This window comes from Gossypium hirsutum, chromosome A10 (assembly GCF_007990345.1).
Source record: "Gossypium hirsutum isolate 1008001.06 chromosome A10, Gossypium_hirsutum_v2.1, whole genome shotgun sequence".
In the NCBI taxonomy this organism is placed as follows: Eukaryota; Viridiplantae; Streptophyta; class Magnoliopsida; order Malvales; family Malvaceae; genus Gossypium; species Gossypium hirsutum.
In genome coordinates, this window is record NC_053433.1 from 113,817,937 (window position 1) to 113,832,903 (window position 14,967).

The 14,967-nt window shown below is 34.6% G+C and overlaps 1 protein-coding gene across 4 annotated transcripts; it reads left to right on the top strand.

Moving 5' to 3' along the window:
• The first annotated feature begins 438 nt into the window (after positions 1–438).
• Positions 439–14,510, top strand: LOC107897821 (uncharacterized). 4 transcript variants are annotated; one of them, XM_041078141.1, is made up of 20 exons: positions 475–911; positions 2,225–2,304; positions 2,877–2,927; positions 3,417–3,941; positions 4,128–4,176; positions 4,285–4,385; positions 5,179–5,244; positions 5,653–5,832; positions 6,422–6,473; positions 6,557–6,841; positions 6,958–7,068; positions 8,395–8,586; positions 9,015–9,290; positions 9,617–10,240; positions 11,076–11,581; positions 11,678–11,738; positions 11,894–11,962; positions 12,489–12,931; positions 13,014–13,114; positions 13,986–14,510. In XM_041078141.1, the coding sequence occupies exons 1-18, from the start codon at positions 663–665 to the stop codon at positions 12,561–12,563; spliced, it is 3,552 nt and encodes a 1,183-aa protein (XP_040934075.1). In that variant the 5' UTR covers positions 475–662; the 3' UTR covers positions 12,564–12,931; positions 13,014–13,114; positions 13,986–14,510. The 4 variants fall into 4 exon arrangements, with proteins under 4 accessions (XP_040934073.1, XP_016678889.2, XP_040934075.1 ...); XM_041078139.1 differs by having other exon boundaries at positions 439–911; positions 4,128–4,385; XM_041078140.1 differs by lacking the exon at positions 5,179–5,244 and having other exon boundaries at positions 4,128–4,385.
• The last annotated feature ends 457 nt before the right edge of the window (positions 14,511–14,967 follow it).

A 14,967-nucleotide genomic window follows, 5' to 3' on the forward strand; every position in this document is an offset into this window, starting at 1 on the left:
ACTTAAAAAATATAGTGATTAATATTTAAAAAATAATATAATGACTAAATTACTAAAATTAAAAGAAAAAGTATTAAATTGTAAATATAGAAGACTAAAATCGTAATTAAACTTTATTAAAATTATTAACTTAATTGATAATAAAATATGTCATAATTTACAACTAACTTAATTTTTACCAATAATTTTTTTATTCGAGTAAGATCTCGATTTCAAATATTATCAAAGGAGAAAATAAACATTAAATAAATTTATACCTAATTTAAAATTTGACATAACTCGATATCGAAATAAATAATTAGTCTAATATAATTATTAAATACCAAAAGTAATATAAAAAAATTAATAATTAAATAAATTCCTAAAATTAGACCAAACAATAATGTAATAAGAAAAAAGGTAATAATAAAAGAAATCAAAAATAGCGGTTGCCAGCTCATAATAACACACCTCGCAATCGCATAGAACTACGCTTATACTTACAGCTAAGACTCACTTCCTCCGCGAACTTTAACAATTTTTCCTCATTTTTCTCTGTTCAAATGTAGAAATTTAATCCATTCTATAATCAAAATTTTAATTTCTCTAAAATTTTTAATATTTTAAAAAAATAAAGTTTGGAGTCGAATTGACAAACAGTTGTAGGTAGTTTCGGAAATCCGATGACAACGATTTTCAGTCCCGGTCGGAGCCCCGGAAGTTCGAGGCTTCAGTTAGGAACAGCTAGTGGAGTGTCCAGGCTTAGATCTCCGTCGCTTAAGAAGCCGCCGGAGCCGTTGCGCAGGGCGGTGGCGGATTGTCTTTCTTCTTCGTCGTCTTCTTCTTTTTCGCCAGCGGCGGGGGCTGGAGGTCTTAGTTCGTATCACCATGGAAGTCAGTTGGTTTTAAATGAAGCTTCGAGGACACTTCGGGTTCGTTATTCTTTGTTTGGATTTAAATTTTTTTTTGTTTATGTTATTAGATCTTGAAAAGAATATTATTTTGTATTTTTATTTTGTGATTTAATGAATGTTTTTCTGATGTGTATAAATATCGACAAAGAAAGGAAAAAAAATAATAGATTTTCTCTTTAGAATTCATTTAGGTGGCAAGGATTTAGAAGTTGATTTATTGGCAGAAGATAGTGAATTATGGTAAAATAAAAAAAGGATGTAAATTACTGAACTATTGTAAGATTTACTTTGTAGTTCCACATCATTGTTGCGTTATGAAAGTTTATAAATTGGTGAAAGCCAAGAGTGAAAATGGACATCCAATTTGAATAAAAATGAGTATGATTAAATGAAATTAAGTTTTCATTTTGTTATCTGCAAAAGTTAGATTTTAATTTCTTTAGTTCTTTAAAACTTATCTTTTGCTTCGGGCAAGCAAAAACTTAGTAAAAGCTCGACGAAATACAGCTTAAGTGAATTGCTTGCTAATGTTGCGTTGTTGGGTTTTATTTATTTGTTTATAAGGAAGTGTCTAAGCATTTTTCCTCGTTTTAACCGTGGTTTTATTGTTTCTGTGTACCCTAGTAAGATTTCTAGATTTTGCTGTCTTGTATTTAGTTAAAATGTTTTATGGTTTCAAGGTAGGTTTAAATATTAACAACCCTAGCATGCTGACATTAACTACTTATTCAGCTTGAATTTATTATATTGACAGAGAAACCTTTCTTGACATTGTTTGGCTGAGCAGTATTTTTACTTACTGATTACTTAATTAATGAATAATCTCTTATATTTATGTATTCTCAAATCTAATTGCAAGCAGTTTTTCTTAGTCACTTACTACCCATGGATATATAGGAAAGGGAATTCAAAATCTCATAATTCAAACATTGGTGAACTTTTCCTTTCTGATGTCTTTTTTCCCCTGGGGTCCAAGTGTAATGGTGAAAGTGCTTTGTTTTTTCCAACTTGAATCAGCATTGATATTGATAAAGCCTAGACTTTTGGTGTAGCAAATCTTAGTTCCGCATATAACTTTACTTCTTGCACGCATTGTAAATGATGAGAATTTAAAGTTCATTTGATTTTCTATATTAGTATGATATCATCCTTTTGCTTCACCTGTGGAATTTGTTTTTGAATTTTATAATATTATGATTCACATACTCTATATTTTTTTTTTCCTAGAGATTGTGTATGTACATATATATATTAGTATCAGATCTTTTTGTCTCACCTGTGGAATTGTATTTGAACGTTACAATACCAGAACTTACATTTAACAATGACAGGACTATCTGGCAGCACCCTCAACAACTGACCAGTCTTACATTGTTATTTTAGAGCATACAATTGCAGAGAGAGAACGCAGGTAATTTATTTGCATAGTGTACTTATATAACCGACCATAATGTATTTTAGAGAGAGATGGGTTTATGAACTTGTTTGGGTGCTAAATAGATTGGAGTTACAGATTTTAAGTGATTGTGAGGTAATGCCTATTTCTGATAAATGATTGTGTGATGTTAAATTTGTTGCACCAGTTGTTGATGTTTTGAAAGCTTAGAATGCTTCATCCATACGAGTCAGTGTATTGACATCATATTTATGCAATGGAATAGTCTTGTGTTACTTATTCTAGAAACACCCATAATTTGTGTTTTGATGTCTGGAAATTTCATAGAGACGACAGCAGAAGTATATTAAATTATTAGAAACTTGAATGGAATATGATATTGCAAAGAAAAAAAATAGTGCATGGGTTTTATAAATAATAATTGTTATCGGGTGTATAATTATTTTACAGTTAATTACCGATTTGCCTATTGTTGCATGTCATACACTGAATATCTTTTCTTAACTCCTTTTTAATCTAGCCATTACTCTTAGCACAGTGCTTGAACTAATTTCCTTTTCTGCTGCTGTGTATATCATTTGTGCCAGCCCAGCTGTAGTGGGAAGGTGTGTGGCACTCCTGAAGCGATACCTCTTAAGGTATGCTGTTCTTGGTGTGAGCTTGTATTTTCTCTTATTTTCTTTTTATGTAGAATAGGGAAGTGTTCGAATATTCTTTTTGGTATAATTAAGGTCTCCACCATGTCCATTTTACGGTTCATGAAGATTAATCTTTTTGGGGTTTGTGGCTGCCCCTCCCAACAATGTCATCTCTAGGGTTCGAACTTGAGTTCTTTCCTTGAGAATGCAATGTGTCTTATCACTGCACCTAACACGTGTTGGTAGGGAAGTGTTAGAATGTTTGCTAGTTTCAGAATGCAATAATTGAACCAGAATTGACATATATCAAGTGTTCATAAAATTATGTTACCATTATAGTCCATTTGTAAATATGGAACTTGCTCTGGTTGCTATCCAGTTTAGGACTGACTAGGAAATTTATCATGACCAGAGGTTCCAAGATTTATATGGTCTATTTTATATTGTTGTTTTATTTTAGGATTTCATTTTTTGTTCTATTTGGTGCAGGTATAAGCCCAGTGAGGACACGTTGCTGCAAATAGATCGGTTTTGTGTCAGCTTAATTGCGGAATGTGACATAAGTCCAAATCGAAGGTTGTCACCTTGGTCTCGGTCTTTAAATCAACAATCGGGTTCATCAGCAACATCAACATCATCTGCAAGTGCTTCTCCTTTATTGCCTGTATCTAGTTTTGCTTCTATAGCCCTTGTAAAGTCATTGAATTATGTGAGATCCTTAGTGGCTCAACATATTCCAAAGCGTTCATTCCAGCCGGCAGGTTTTGCTGGGGCAACCTTGGCATCGAGGCAGTCACTTCCTTCGTTGACATCTTTGTTGAGTAGATCTTTCAATTCCCAGCGATGCCCTGTGAATGTTGGAGAGTCCTCAGAGAAGAAAGATGCTACAGCTTTATCTGTTTCAAACTTGTCAAACATTGAGGACGCTGATCGAATAGAGAATCCTGAATATATTGCACATGATGTTTTGAAATGGCGCTGGCTTAGGGATCATCAGTCACCCTTTACCGAAAGGTAATTGATTTTGCAATTTGCATATGCTTATTAAGTGTTCAAATAGTTCATATTGGCTTTATTACTGCTTCCCTTATAGGTATTCTAAGTCTCTGGTATGTTCTGGCTATTAATACTGTTCTTCCATGTGTTCCATTGCTTCTAAAACAAATTTAACATTTGAAATGTTCTATATTCAACAAACAGTGACCACTCTGCTTATGTGCAAGACATGAGTGCACATAATTTCTTAGAGGTAGGAGCAGCTGCTTTACTTGTTGGAGATATGGAAGCAAAAATGAATGGCCAGCCCTGGAAATATTTTGGCACTGCTGATATGCCTTATCTTGATCAACTCTTACAGCCTTCACCAGTCACAACAATTGCCAATTCTGCTTCTGCTCGCTCCCATTTGAGAGCAATTACAGCATTGAAACGCAGTAAAGGAGGACCTCATCAAATTTGGTATGTTATTCACTTACTCTCAGATTATTGCTTTGATGACTTTATGTTTAATATCACTTACCATTATATTATTTGCATGGTTCCTAAGGATATGTTGTGCTGTGATAGACTTATATGGTTGTGCTGTCAGACTAATCTTTGCAATTTGATGGGTGGGAAAGGTCATAGACTGTTAGCTTTTAAGGCAATAATTTCAAGCTTCTTTCCCAGTTAAATGTTTGGAGTCTTGTGGCTTGAGGTTCTGTTTTCTACAAACCCTTTTCATTACCTTATTGTATTATGACCGCTTTTATGGAGTTTGCAAATTTGATTAAGTTGGAGGGCCTGGGACATTGAAATAGTAGATGAACTCTGCATGTTTTGGTTTGTTGGTGCCATATTACATACAACCAATCTGATGTTTACTGTATTATGGATTCAAAAGAATTTAACCAATTGTGTTAGAAAGATATGTGTGTGTGTGTAACTTCTGTTTCGTTCTAAAATTCTTTGTTGCTGAATTACATGTTTTGACTTGTTGGTGTTATACCATGTATGACAAATCTGATGTTAGCCATAATCTGGATTTAAGTGAATTTAGCCCACCCCGTTAGAAAGATATATATTTCAGTTTAAGAGAAAATTAGCATGATTATCCGGATACTCTGAAAATTAAGCTTCTTTAAATGGTAGTATAAGTAGCAAGGTAGAGCTGTTTGAGTTTAAGAGAAGATTAACTATGCATAGTTTTAAACCTAAATTTTGAATAAAGTTGTATGGTTAAAGTTTGGGTTATTGGGTATAATTTGTGTAGGGATGATTCTCCTGCAAGCACATTCCGCCCACGTGCCCGACCACTTTTCCAATATCGCCATTACAGGTGTGCAATTTGACATCCTTTAATTGATGATGGTATATTCCATTTGTGATTTGTTAGCTAATGAATTTTGCTTCTATTGCAAGTTTACTAGGTTTTGGAATTAAAAGGGAGCTTCTCTTTTTTTTCCCTATTAGCAAATACTCCATGTTTAACTTGAGGACATTTATGTTATTGAGTTGAACATAAAGCATTTGGTAATATCCATATATGTTAATTGTATAATTGTTCCTTGGGATCATGATCTGTGGCTGGGTCTATCCTGCATTGTTACACACAGCTTCTTGTTCTGGAGTGCATAATTATTGTTTTTATTTTCAAGTGCTATTTCTTTCACAACATTGATAGATCTCAATGTGGTTGAGTTTATGTTTTCTTTTTTCTCTAATAAAATATTTTTGCGTGCATCAGTGAACAACAACCTTTGCGTTTGAACCCTGCTGAGGTATGCGAGGTCATTGCAGCTGTCTGCTCTGAGACATCTTTAACAAATGCTAATACCATGACGGTATCTTCTAGATTAAGTAATAACAGTGCAAAGCCATCAATGGATGTGGCTGTGAGCGTCCTTATTAAGCTGGTTATTGACATGTATGTTTCTGTTTTCTTCTTTTCTTTGGCCTCTTTTGTCCTGTATTGCATGCGATACATTTAACCTTTCTTTCTCTCCCTCTCTGTCCCCAACAACCTTTATTTGGTCATTATAATAATATAATAACAGTATCAATTACTTTATACATATTAGCCTAAGATGCATAAGTTATTTTGGAATCATCCTTATGTAAAGGGTGGTAAGCTTTCTGTTTTTTTATCCTGCAATACTAAGTACATGGTGTTGCAATGCATTTGGAATAGTTTCCTAATTCATTGCTATTTAAAAGTAATTTATCTGAGAAAATGCATATCCATTTGAAGTATCTGAAGTTGACATCCCGTTGATCATGTTGTGGACACACTGTGAAATGCCGCTTGCTTAATTCAGGTTGAAATCTGACCCATTGCAAGAGTCAGTTATTCATAAATAGTAGCAGGGGTTTGATTCTGAATTTCCAACATACTTGTTTGTGCACAGAATCATGTGATTGATTTTGTTTCATTTTTCTTCGCTTCTTTTCTTCTTTTAATTTTCACATCTAATGATGATTACTGGTATGGTGTTGCTGAAAATTCTGTTTTGTAGGTATGTCTTGGATTCTGGAACTGCTGCTCCTCTCACTCTATCTATGCTTGAGGTTTTTGTTTATTGTATTTTCAGTTTCTTATTCAAGTATTATGAAATCATCTTTTAACTCTTACCTTTTTTTTTTCCTTACAGGAGATGCTTAGTTCTCCAAGGACAGCGTGTAGGGTGCGTGCTTTTGATTTAATTCTAAACCTTGCTGTCCATGCTCACTTGTTAGAGCCCCTGATAATTGATGATAATTCTGTAATTGAGGAAGAGTATTCTCAAGAATTACTTTTAAATAGTGAAGATCAGCTTACCACGCAAGGGAGAAGGAAACTAGCTTCTTCCAAGAAGTTGGGAAGCACCTCAGCTATTGATAAATTTGAGTCTTGGATTTTAAACATTTTATATGATATACTTCTTCTTCTTGTTCAGGTATTGGCCGTCTTTTAACCGAAGCTTCTGTACTTTGGCTGCTTTGATTTTAGGATGTTCCATCCATGCTTGTCTCTACTTCCATTTTACTTTTCCCTTGCTATTGCTTGTTGTAGATTGATGAGATGGAAGAAGCTGTCTGGGCTTCTGCCCTAAGCTGTTTACTATATTTTGTGTGCGATAGAGGCAACATTTGGAGAAATCGATTAAAAGGACTTGACATCAGGGTGAGTCGGTTTTGTCTGCCTATCTACCAGTTCCTGGAGCTTTCCCAAAATTACCATGTTGTATTCTTACCTTGATTTAACCCATGAGGGCTTCATGTGTGTCTGTGTGGAGGAAATTATGTCTAGGAGGTGATTTGGAAGTTTCATTTCTTGTGTGTGCACGCCTTCAATTTTTGGAAGTATTGTCGTGTAAAATTGGCAGCATCCATTTCAAATATCTAAATGAAAAAAAAAAAAACATCCCAGTGAACTTATCAGTCTCCAATTGGTAACATAGCACTTATGCATCTACCATGTTAAACTTCTGAGTCACACTTTAGCAGTGTGAAATACCTCTCAATAAAGTTCAACCTCTGCTTTGCAAGAATTTCTACAACCAATCTATACAAAATGTTATCTTAGCATTACTCTCCCTCTGAATGATCCTGGCGCCACTTTATGTTGGGTCATACATGGAGCAACTTTTTCTTTACTATACTCAGAGGAATTGCAAAGCTGAAAGTTGGTTGGATTTGCCAGATATGTGATTCAGTTCTAACCATATAGGTTCTGAGAATATTGTGTGGTATTTGGCATGGCTCGATGAAAAGACGGTCCATTTCTTGTTGGAAAATTTTATATGTTGCAGGAGTTTATTGACCCTAATTTTTACTTTTATTTTACATTATGCACCCTTTGCATTATATGTTGGTAGAATTTGTTTGGTGTGCGATTCAATTCTAGTCTTGAGGTTCTGTTAACGTTGGGATTGGTGTTTTATTTGAACAATTTTAGGTTAAAAAAAAAAAAACTGAACTTTACTACTTTTCCCAGGCAAGTACATATATTTTTACTGTACCCAAGCATGCCCGTAATCCTTAATCTTTAGTGATATTTTTCCAAGATTTTCAATTTTCAGCCACATCACCATACCGCCTCAACTTCCATGTGGAGGAAAAAAATCCAACTAGCATTGACTGTAATAAAAGTCAACTTTTTGTTTGTGATAAGTGTTTATTCAGACACAAAATTGAAGGTTTTGGACTTATTTGGGTCAATAAAAGTATAAGGCTTACCTAGCAAGTGTAAAAACTCTGGTTTTATCTTGTATTTTAAGCATAACTCTAATTTTTGCATGTCTTTTGTGTTATGGACACTCCACTGTTTTTCTCTATCAAAGCCATACCATGCAATCTTGTCAATCAAAGCTGACATAAATTTTGGTCGGATTTCCTTTGAGGAAATTTTAAGACTCCGGATTCTTTGTTTAATGGTATTTGAACTTAGTATTATTATGGCAATAAGTCTCGGTCTCATTTATGGTCTCTTCACTTTTGTTGTCTTCAGGTTGTCAAGTCAATTTTGGTGATTAGCCGGATAAATTCCTGGGCTGAAGTTGTGCATTGCAAGCTTGTTTGTATCCTAACAAACATGTTATATCAAGTACCTGATGAATCTACTAAGGCCATCATGAGTACAGCGAATTTTCTTGTTGACCAGCTTGACCTGATTGGAGGAATTGATTTTATCTTCATTGAGGTATGCTAATTAGTTTGATCTGGGCATCTATAGAAATAAGATTGATTTTATCTTCTTGTTGACCAGCTTGACCTGCTACTCTTGGTCTTCATGTAAAAATTTTAGCAATAATTAAAGGATTAATTTACCCGAATCAAAAAACCTTGGGACCCTAACCAATATTTAATAACACAACAGAAGCAGTGGATTCCAATTGCTTAACAAATTTTTGGAAATGTGTGACAAGTAATGAGGTTTGTTCTAGTAATGGCTTGCAATGTTCATATTTACGAAGTTGTTGGACCTAAGAGGGATTAATGGGTATCTGATGACTCACACATGTTTTAAACACCTCATAAAAATGGATTAATTGAAATATATGCAAAATTTCTTAAATATAGAGAAACCTTTTAACTTGTATGTTTTTTCTTTTCAATTATCAAGTGCAGTATTCATTGTCAACCTCAAGGGAGGAAAGAAAGCATCTTTATTTGGTGCTTTTCGACTATGTTTTGCATCAAATAAATGAAACATGCATATCAACCGGAGCTTCTGAATATAGTGATGATGAGATTCAGCCAATTGCTGCACTGCTCACTTTGGCTGATGCACCGGAAGCCTTTTATATCTCTGTTAAGCTAGGGGTGGAAGGCATTGGGGAGCTTTTGAGAAGATCACTGTCAACTACATTGGGTAGATACCCTAACAGCGAGCGGTTACATACGGTAATTTCTTGTGAATGTTTTTGCAGTTTTGCATGTATGTTTTTAATATTTGGCGGGTGGGGATAATAAACAATCAGGCTATTGATTTGATGTATTGTGTGTGGTCGGTTATATGATTCCACTTGTTTGATTCATTTCATAAATGCAAGTATAGCTTTGAGATTAAAAATGAATCAGGGGAGGGTTTAGCCGTATCATGTTAAATTGTGCCTCTTGCTCACCTCATCTCGACTTATATTTCACGGGAGTTTGCTGAAGTGATAATGAAATGTGTGAATTGCAAGCATATATCTGCTTTTCTGATTATTATTCGTTTTCCTTTGCAGCTTTTGGAAAATATTACGGAGAAATTAGATAGAATAATTAGTTCATTTACTCATTTGGACACAGAGTTCTTTCAGCTGAAACAGATAACAAAATCCAACAAGTTGAAGGGCAATGTTGAGGGTTCATCTACACGAAATAGTGTTGCAATGAAAGCGAAGCTGGCTTGGTCTATTTTACATTCTCTTCTTCATTCGGATAGAATCCTTTACCGCCAAAATGGATTTATCTGGTTAGGAGATCTGCTTATTGCTGAAATAAGTGACTCGAGGAATGGGAGTATATGGTCTAATGTCAGGAGCTTGCAGAATAAAATTGCTTATGCGGGTGTTCATGATTCCTCTGATCCTTCTGATATTCCTTTGTCTATCTGGCTGATGTGTGGTCTTCTAAAGTCGAAGAACAATTCTATCAGGTGGGGCTTCCTAGTTGTTCTAGAGAGGCTTCTCATGCGATGCAAGTTTTTGTTAGATGAGAGTGAAATGCAACAGCCAAGCAACAGTGATGTTAGCCCTGACAATAGGGATACTCGACTGGAGAAAGCAATTACAGTGATAGACATCATGAGCAGTGCTTTGTCCTTGGTGGCTCAAATAAATGAAACAGACCGTATAAATATTTTAAAGGTATTTTGCTTGGAAAGCTTCCAAACCATCATACAAAATGTCAGTGATATTTGAAAGCATCTTTTCTAGTTTATCTTGGACCAAAGATCCTGTTCATTAGCTGGCCTTATGATTAATATATCTCTCTGTTTTCAGTTCCTGAGAAAGAATTCTTTGAGGACTGAGGATGATCTTGTTTAAGCCTTTTTCCTTTTGTTTTAATCTAAAATAGTTTGTGCTCTTTAGATAGTTGCTCATTTTCAAGTTTGTAGTTCTTTAAATTACACCTAAGTGAACTTAGTTAATATTTTATGATTTAGATTATTGTTACTAAAAAATCATTCTAATTTAATAGAAGAGATCAGAAGACAAGAACAAAGCTTGAAGAGTTTACCTTTTCATTTGTTAACTAGAGGTCTCACATTAGTGATGCTGCATCATGTCTTAGGTAGAAGGCTATATGCAAAAAGGTTGCTTTCTCTGTAAACTTTTTGGTGTGTTACGTGTGAAAGTCTGGCACTTTCTTGATATCTTTATTTTTTTCCTATAGCATCTTGGTATGGATATTTTTTAGACCTGCTTAGATACTGTGAGGTTCCTCTGTCAGCCACCTTGCTTGATACATGTCTTATATACACATGTATATTGTGGTTACGCATGATGTTTGTTCCTTTGAGATTATCTACTTGTTCCCAAACAATAGGACATGGACAGCATAAGATAAATTGTATACATCTGAGATTTTGAGGATTTAATCATTAACTTTTGCATTTTGCATATGAAAGAGTTGTGCACCATTTCCTCACTCGCGCTTTATAAATCTTTAAGAGTCACTGTTTCTCTCTTTGTTGAACAGATGTGTGATATTCTATTCTCTCAATTGTGCTTGAAAGTTCCCAATTCAAATTTGATGCCATTTGGAGAAGGAATACAGCGGCCTAAAGTTTTCACTCGCACAGAAGAAATTAGAAAAAGTAGTAATATAGATTTTGTATCTCAACAAGAAAGCTGTCCCTGGGATCAGATAATGGAGGAAACCGATAGCAAATCAGGCTACAGTGTTAGTAGTCATTTTGTATGCGAGACAGCTTCTATGGCTGCGCTGCTACTCCGAGGACAAGCCATTGCGCCAATGCAATTAGTTGCACGTGTTCCAGCTGCTCTTTTCTATTGGCCTTTGATTCAACTTGCGGGTGCAGCAACTGACAACATTGCACTAGGTGTTGCTGTTGGAAGCAAAGGAAGAGGGAACCTTCCTGGTGCTACTTCTGATATTCGGGCTACCCTTCTTTTGCTTCTAGTTGGTAAATGTACTGCTGATCCTACAGCTTTTCAGGAAGTTGGTGGGGAAGAATTTTTCAGGTGATCTCAATTTCTTTGCTTGTGAAGAATGAATTTGACAGAAGCTTACCTTCAGGTGAGTGGAAACATGAAGGTTCTTTTTATCCTTCGTTTCAGGGAACTTTTGGATGATACTGATTCTAGGGTGGCATATTACTCTTCGGCTTTTCTATTGAAGGTTAGAAAACTCTATCTTGCATTTTCCTTTATCTCTCTTCTCTCCCACTTCCCTTCTATTTTTCTTTTTTCTGTTCCCCTTTTATTTCCCTCCTTAGTCCTTCCCCTTGTGGTTATGCTTTGCCACTAAGCCATTCTAGCATGGGAACTTTGCAGAGAATGATGACTGAAAAACCAGAAAAGTACCAACACATGCTGCAAAAGCTTATCTATAAAGCTCAACAGGTAAGTGATCCCTCTATGTTCAATATGAAGTCGCTTTATTGTAATTATGAAGCAGTACATGAGAACAGCTGATGAAAATATTGGCATGAATATGGAAGTTGTCTTTAGTTTGGAACTCCAGATAACAGCATTTCCACAAAAGAAAACTTCAGCCCATTATCCTTATATAATTGATTATACATCTCAAAGTTTAAAAACAATATTTCTGCTCAGTACTGTTCTACTTTAATCAATGTCCTTGACTGTGTCAGCCAATCACTGTACCAGTCATCTATTGGATTGTTTTTGCTCTGCGTTATTCCTTTTAGTTAAAATGATTTGACCGTAACATATGGATGGCCTATTTGCTTCATCTTATCTTTGTGTCCATTTCTTGAAGTGCTGATAGAGAAGTTTAAAATTTTTATAGTATTCATTGTATTTGTATTCTGCATTGAATTTACACGTTTTCTCAATTGTAATTTAGTACTGCTACTTTTAAATTCTTTATTGCTGAAATCTTTGCTTTTGTGCACCTAATCTGCAGAGTAACAATGAAAAATTGCTTGAGAATCCATATCTTCAGATGCGCGGGATATTCCAACTATCAAATGAACTTTGAACTTAGTTGCATTTGACGATTCTTCTCTGCAGAGTTTAAATATACATCCAGCTGGAGGCACTGTAGTATTCATTAACAGGACTTTCCTTGTGAATTTTTAACCCTAGCAATATTCGGCCCGACTCTCTGAGTCTGTTCTTGATGTATGCTTGATTAAGTGAGCCTGCACAAGATAGTTTGGAATCCTAAAGTAGTTCTAAGATGCAAAGTTACTGAATTTTGGCGAAAACTTTGCGATTCCAAGCCTGACTCCCTTTCTTAGGAAAAAAAATGATTAGAATTGTGAGCTTTGAGACTCTGGATGATGGTGTAAATTCTTAGAATGCCGCTATATATGCTTCCAGATCTGCCGTACAAATGGAGTGAAGGTGAGACTTCTAATATCTGCTTCCCTTGTTTCCGTATACTTGTTCAGATATTAATAAATGGACTTGACACCTTAAATTTCAGGAATGCCAGGAGAAAAAATGGAGCGATTGGAGCTGTCAATTCATCTGCCTTACAGTTGTGTTACTGGATTGTGTATATCAAAGGGTTGAACGTATCTTCAGGTATCCCTGTCTTACTTTTATCATCTTAAGTTACCGGTTCATGCAGATTCATTCATTTATGTTCAAATTCAATTGCTCCTTTCTGCCATCATGCTGTTCTTGTTAAAAGCTAAGCTATACAGACTCTTGTTTTAACCCCAAGGTAAAATTGTAGTTTGGTCCCTCCGAAAATCATAAATTTTAAGCTAATATAATGGTAAAATTGAATTTTTGCCCCCTCCCCCCCCCCCCCCAAAAAAAATGCAAAATTGGTTAATCCTAAAATTGGGGGCCAGCCTTTTTTGGTCACATAAGAGCCAAATCATTCAAAATGGGTCATATAAGGGCCAAACCTTTATGACAGTGATCAAATGAAGGCCAAACTTATCAAAATGGTCAAATAAAGGTCAAACATCATGTTTCAAAATATGTTTTTATTTATTTTTTCTTTTCTTTTCAAGTAATATATGATTCTGTTATATGTGTTCTATTCTAAACACGTTAACATTCACTTAATTTCTACTACAAACTAGGCTAAAGTGCATGAAAAGTCCTTATTTGACCAACCCTTAAAAGATTGAGTCCTAATTTGAGCATTTAGCATTTAAAATTTTTGGCTTCTCCCCTGGTGGCTATGGCTCTCTTAACTTATAGAAAAAACTTTACAAATTAGAGAATATCCATGGTCGGTTCATACCTATATTTGACACTCACCTTTGAATCCGGTAATATAGGCTGAAAGATGTGCACATCGGTTATTATGTTCGAAGATCCTTTTTGAAGTTATTCATCTTAACGAAACTTAAAGATAGTTGTTTTACAATTCAAAGAATGTTCCATCATCATTTACTCATGTCACTGCTTGCGCTGATATTTCTTCATTTTGGAACAGATATTCTTTATGCTTAACACAATACAGAAGCATTTCTGGGCAGCTAAAGGAGACTTTTTTTCTTTGTACAGAATTAGATTTTCCATTGGCCTTAACTTTTTTTTTTTTTTTTTTTTGCATTTTGGGTTTAATATCGGCTACTTTTTAAAGGCCATCCTTGGTAATAAAAAAAAGAACCATCCAAGTTTTAACTCATAGCTGTTCGTTGCTGCGATGGCGATATGAACTACAAAATAGGACCTTTTTAACATGCTCGGATTCCGGAAACAGGGAGTTATCTCACCTTGGATGTCTTTGTTTTTAATGGACATCTCCAAAGTGCGTTGCATGACATGACATTGTAAATATGTGAATTTGTCTTTTACATTTTTTTGACTTTGCCTTATTCTATTCTTGTAAAAATGTTTTGCTGATAATTTTTGCATCATATTGCAAGTTTTGATTGTTTGATTTTTGAACCCAAAAAAAAAAAAAAGAGAGAAGAAGAAGAAGAAGAAGAAGAAAAGGCTTTGCATCTGAGATTTATGCTATTATCATGTGTTTTTATTTTATTTCCCCCCTTTTTTGTGCAATAAGGAAACAAGTTTGTTGGTTTCTCAGAATAATTTTTTTGCAAGGCTTTTTTCTTTCTCAAATCTTTGTTATATTTCACTTTACAAAAATGGTTCAATGATATGTTTGTATTCTCATTATTCATTCAACTTCATTTTAATAAATCTGTATTTGATAGGGATATGAAATATGTTTTCAAGATGTCAGTTTTTTTTTTTTAGAGAAATTGAAAATATGTGTTAAGCTATATATCTAATGCAATATTTTCTATTCAAGGAAGGTGAGGATAATCCCATCTCTTGGGGCTTCATCAACATTAAAAAAACATATCAATACAACTTTCTATTGTCAAAGTATTTTCAAATTAGGAATTATTATAATAAGGGTTCTTTTTAAATACTTATTAATTTATACCAAATTAAGCACACAT

Bases quoted from the DNA above. Each gene is read 5' to 3' on its own strand.
- LOC107897821 (XM_041078139.1), top strand. From the start codon at position 663: ATGACAACGATTTTCAGTCCCGGTCGGAGCCCCGGAAGTTCGAGGCTT. The intron at 912-2,224 runs GTTCGTTATTCT...TAACAATGACAG, and splicing joins AAGCTTCGAGGACACTTCGG to GACTATCTGGCAGCACCCTC. The intron at 2,305-2,876 runs GTAATTTATTTG...CATTTGTGCCAG, and splicing joins ATTGCAGAGAGAGAACGCAG to CCCAGCTGTAGTGGGAAGGT.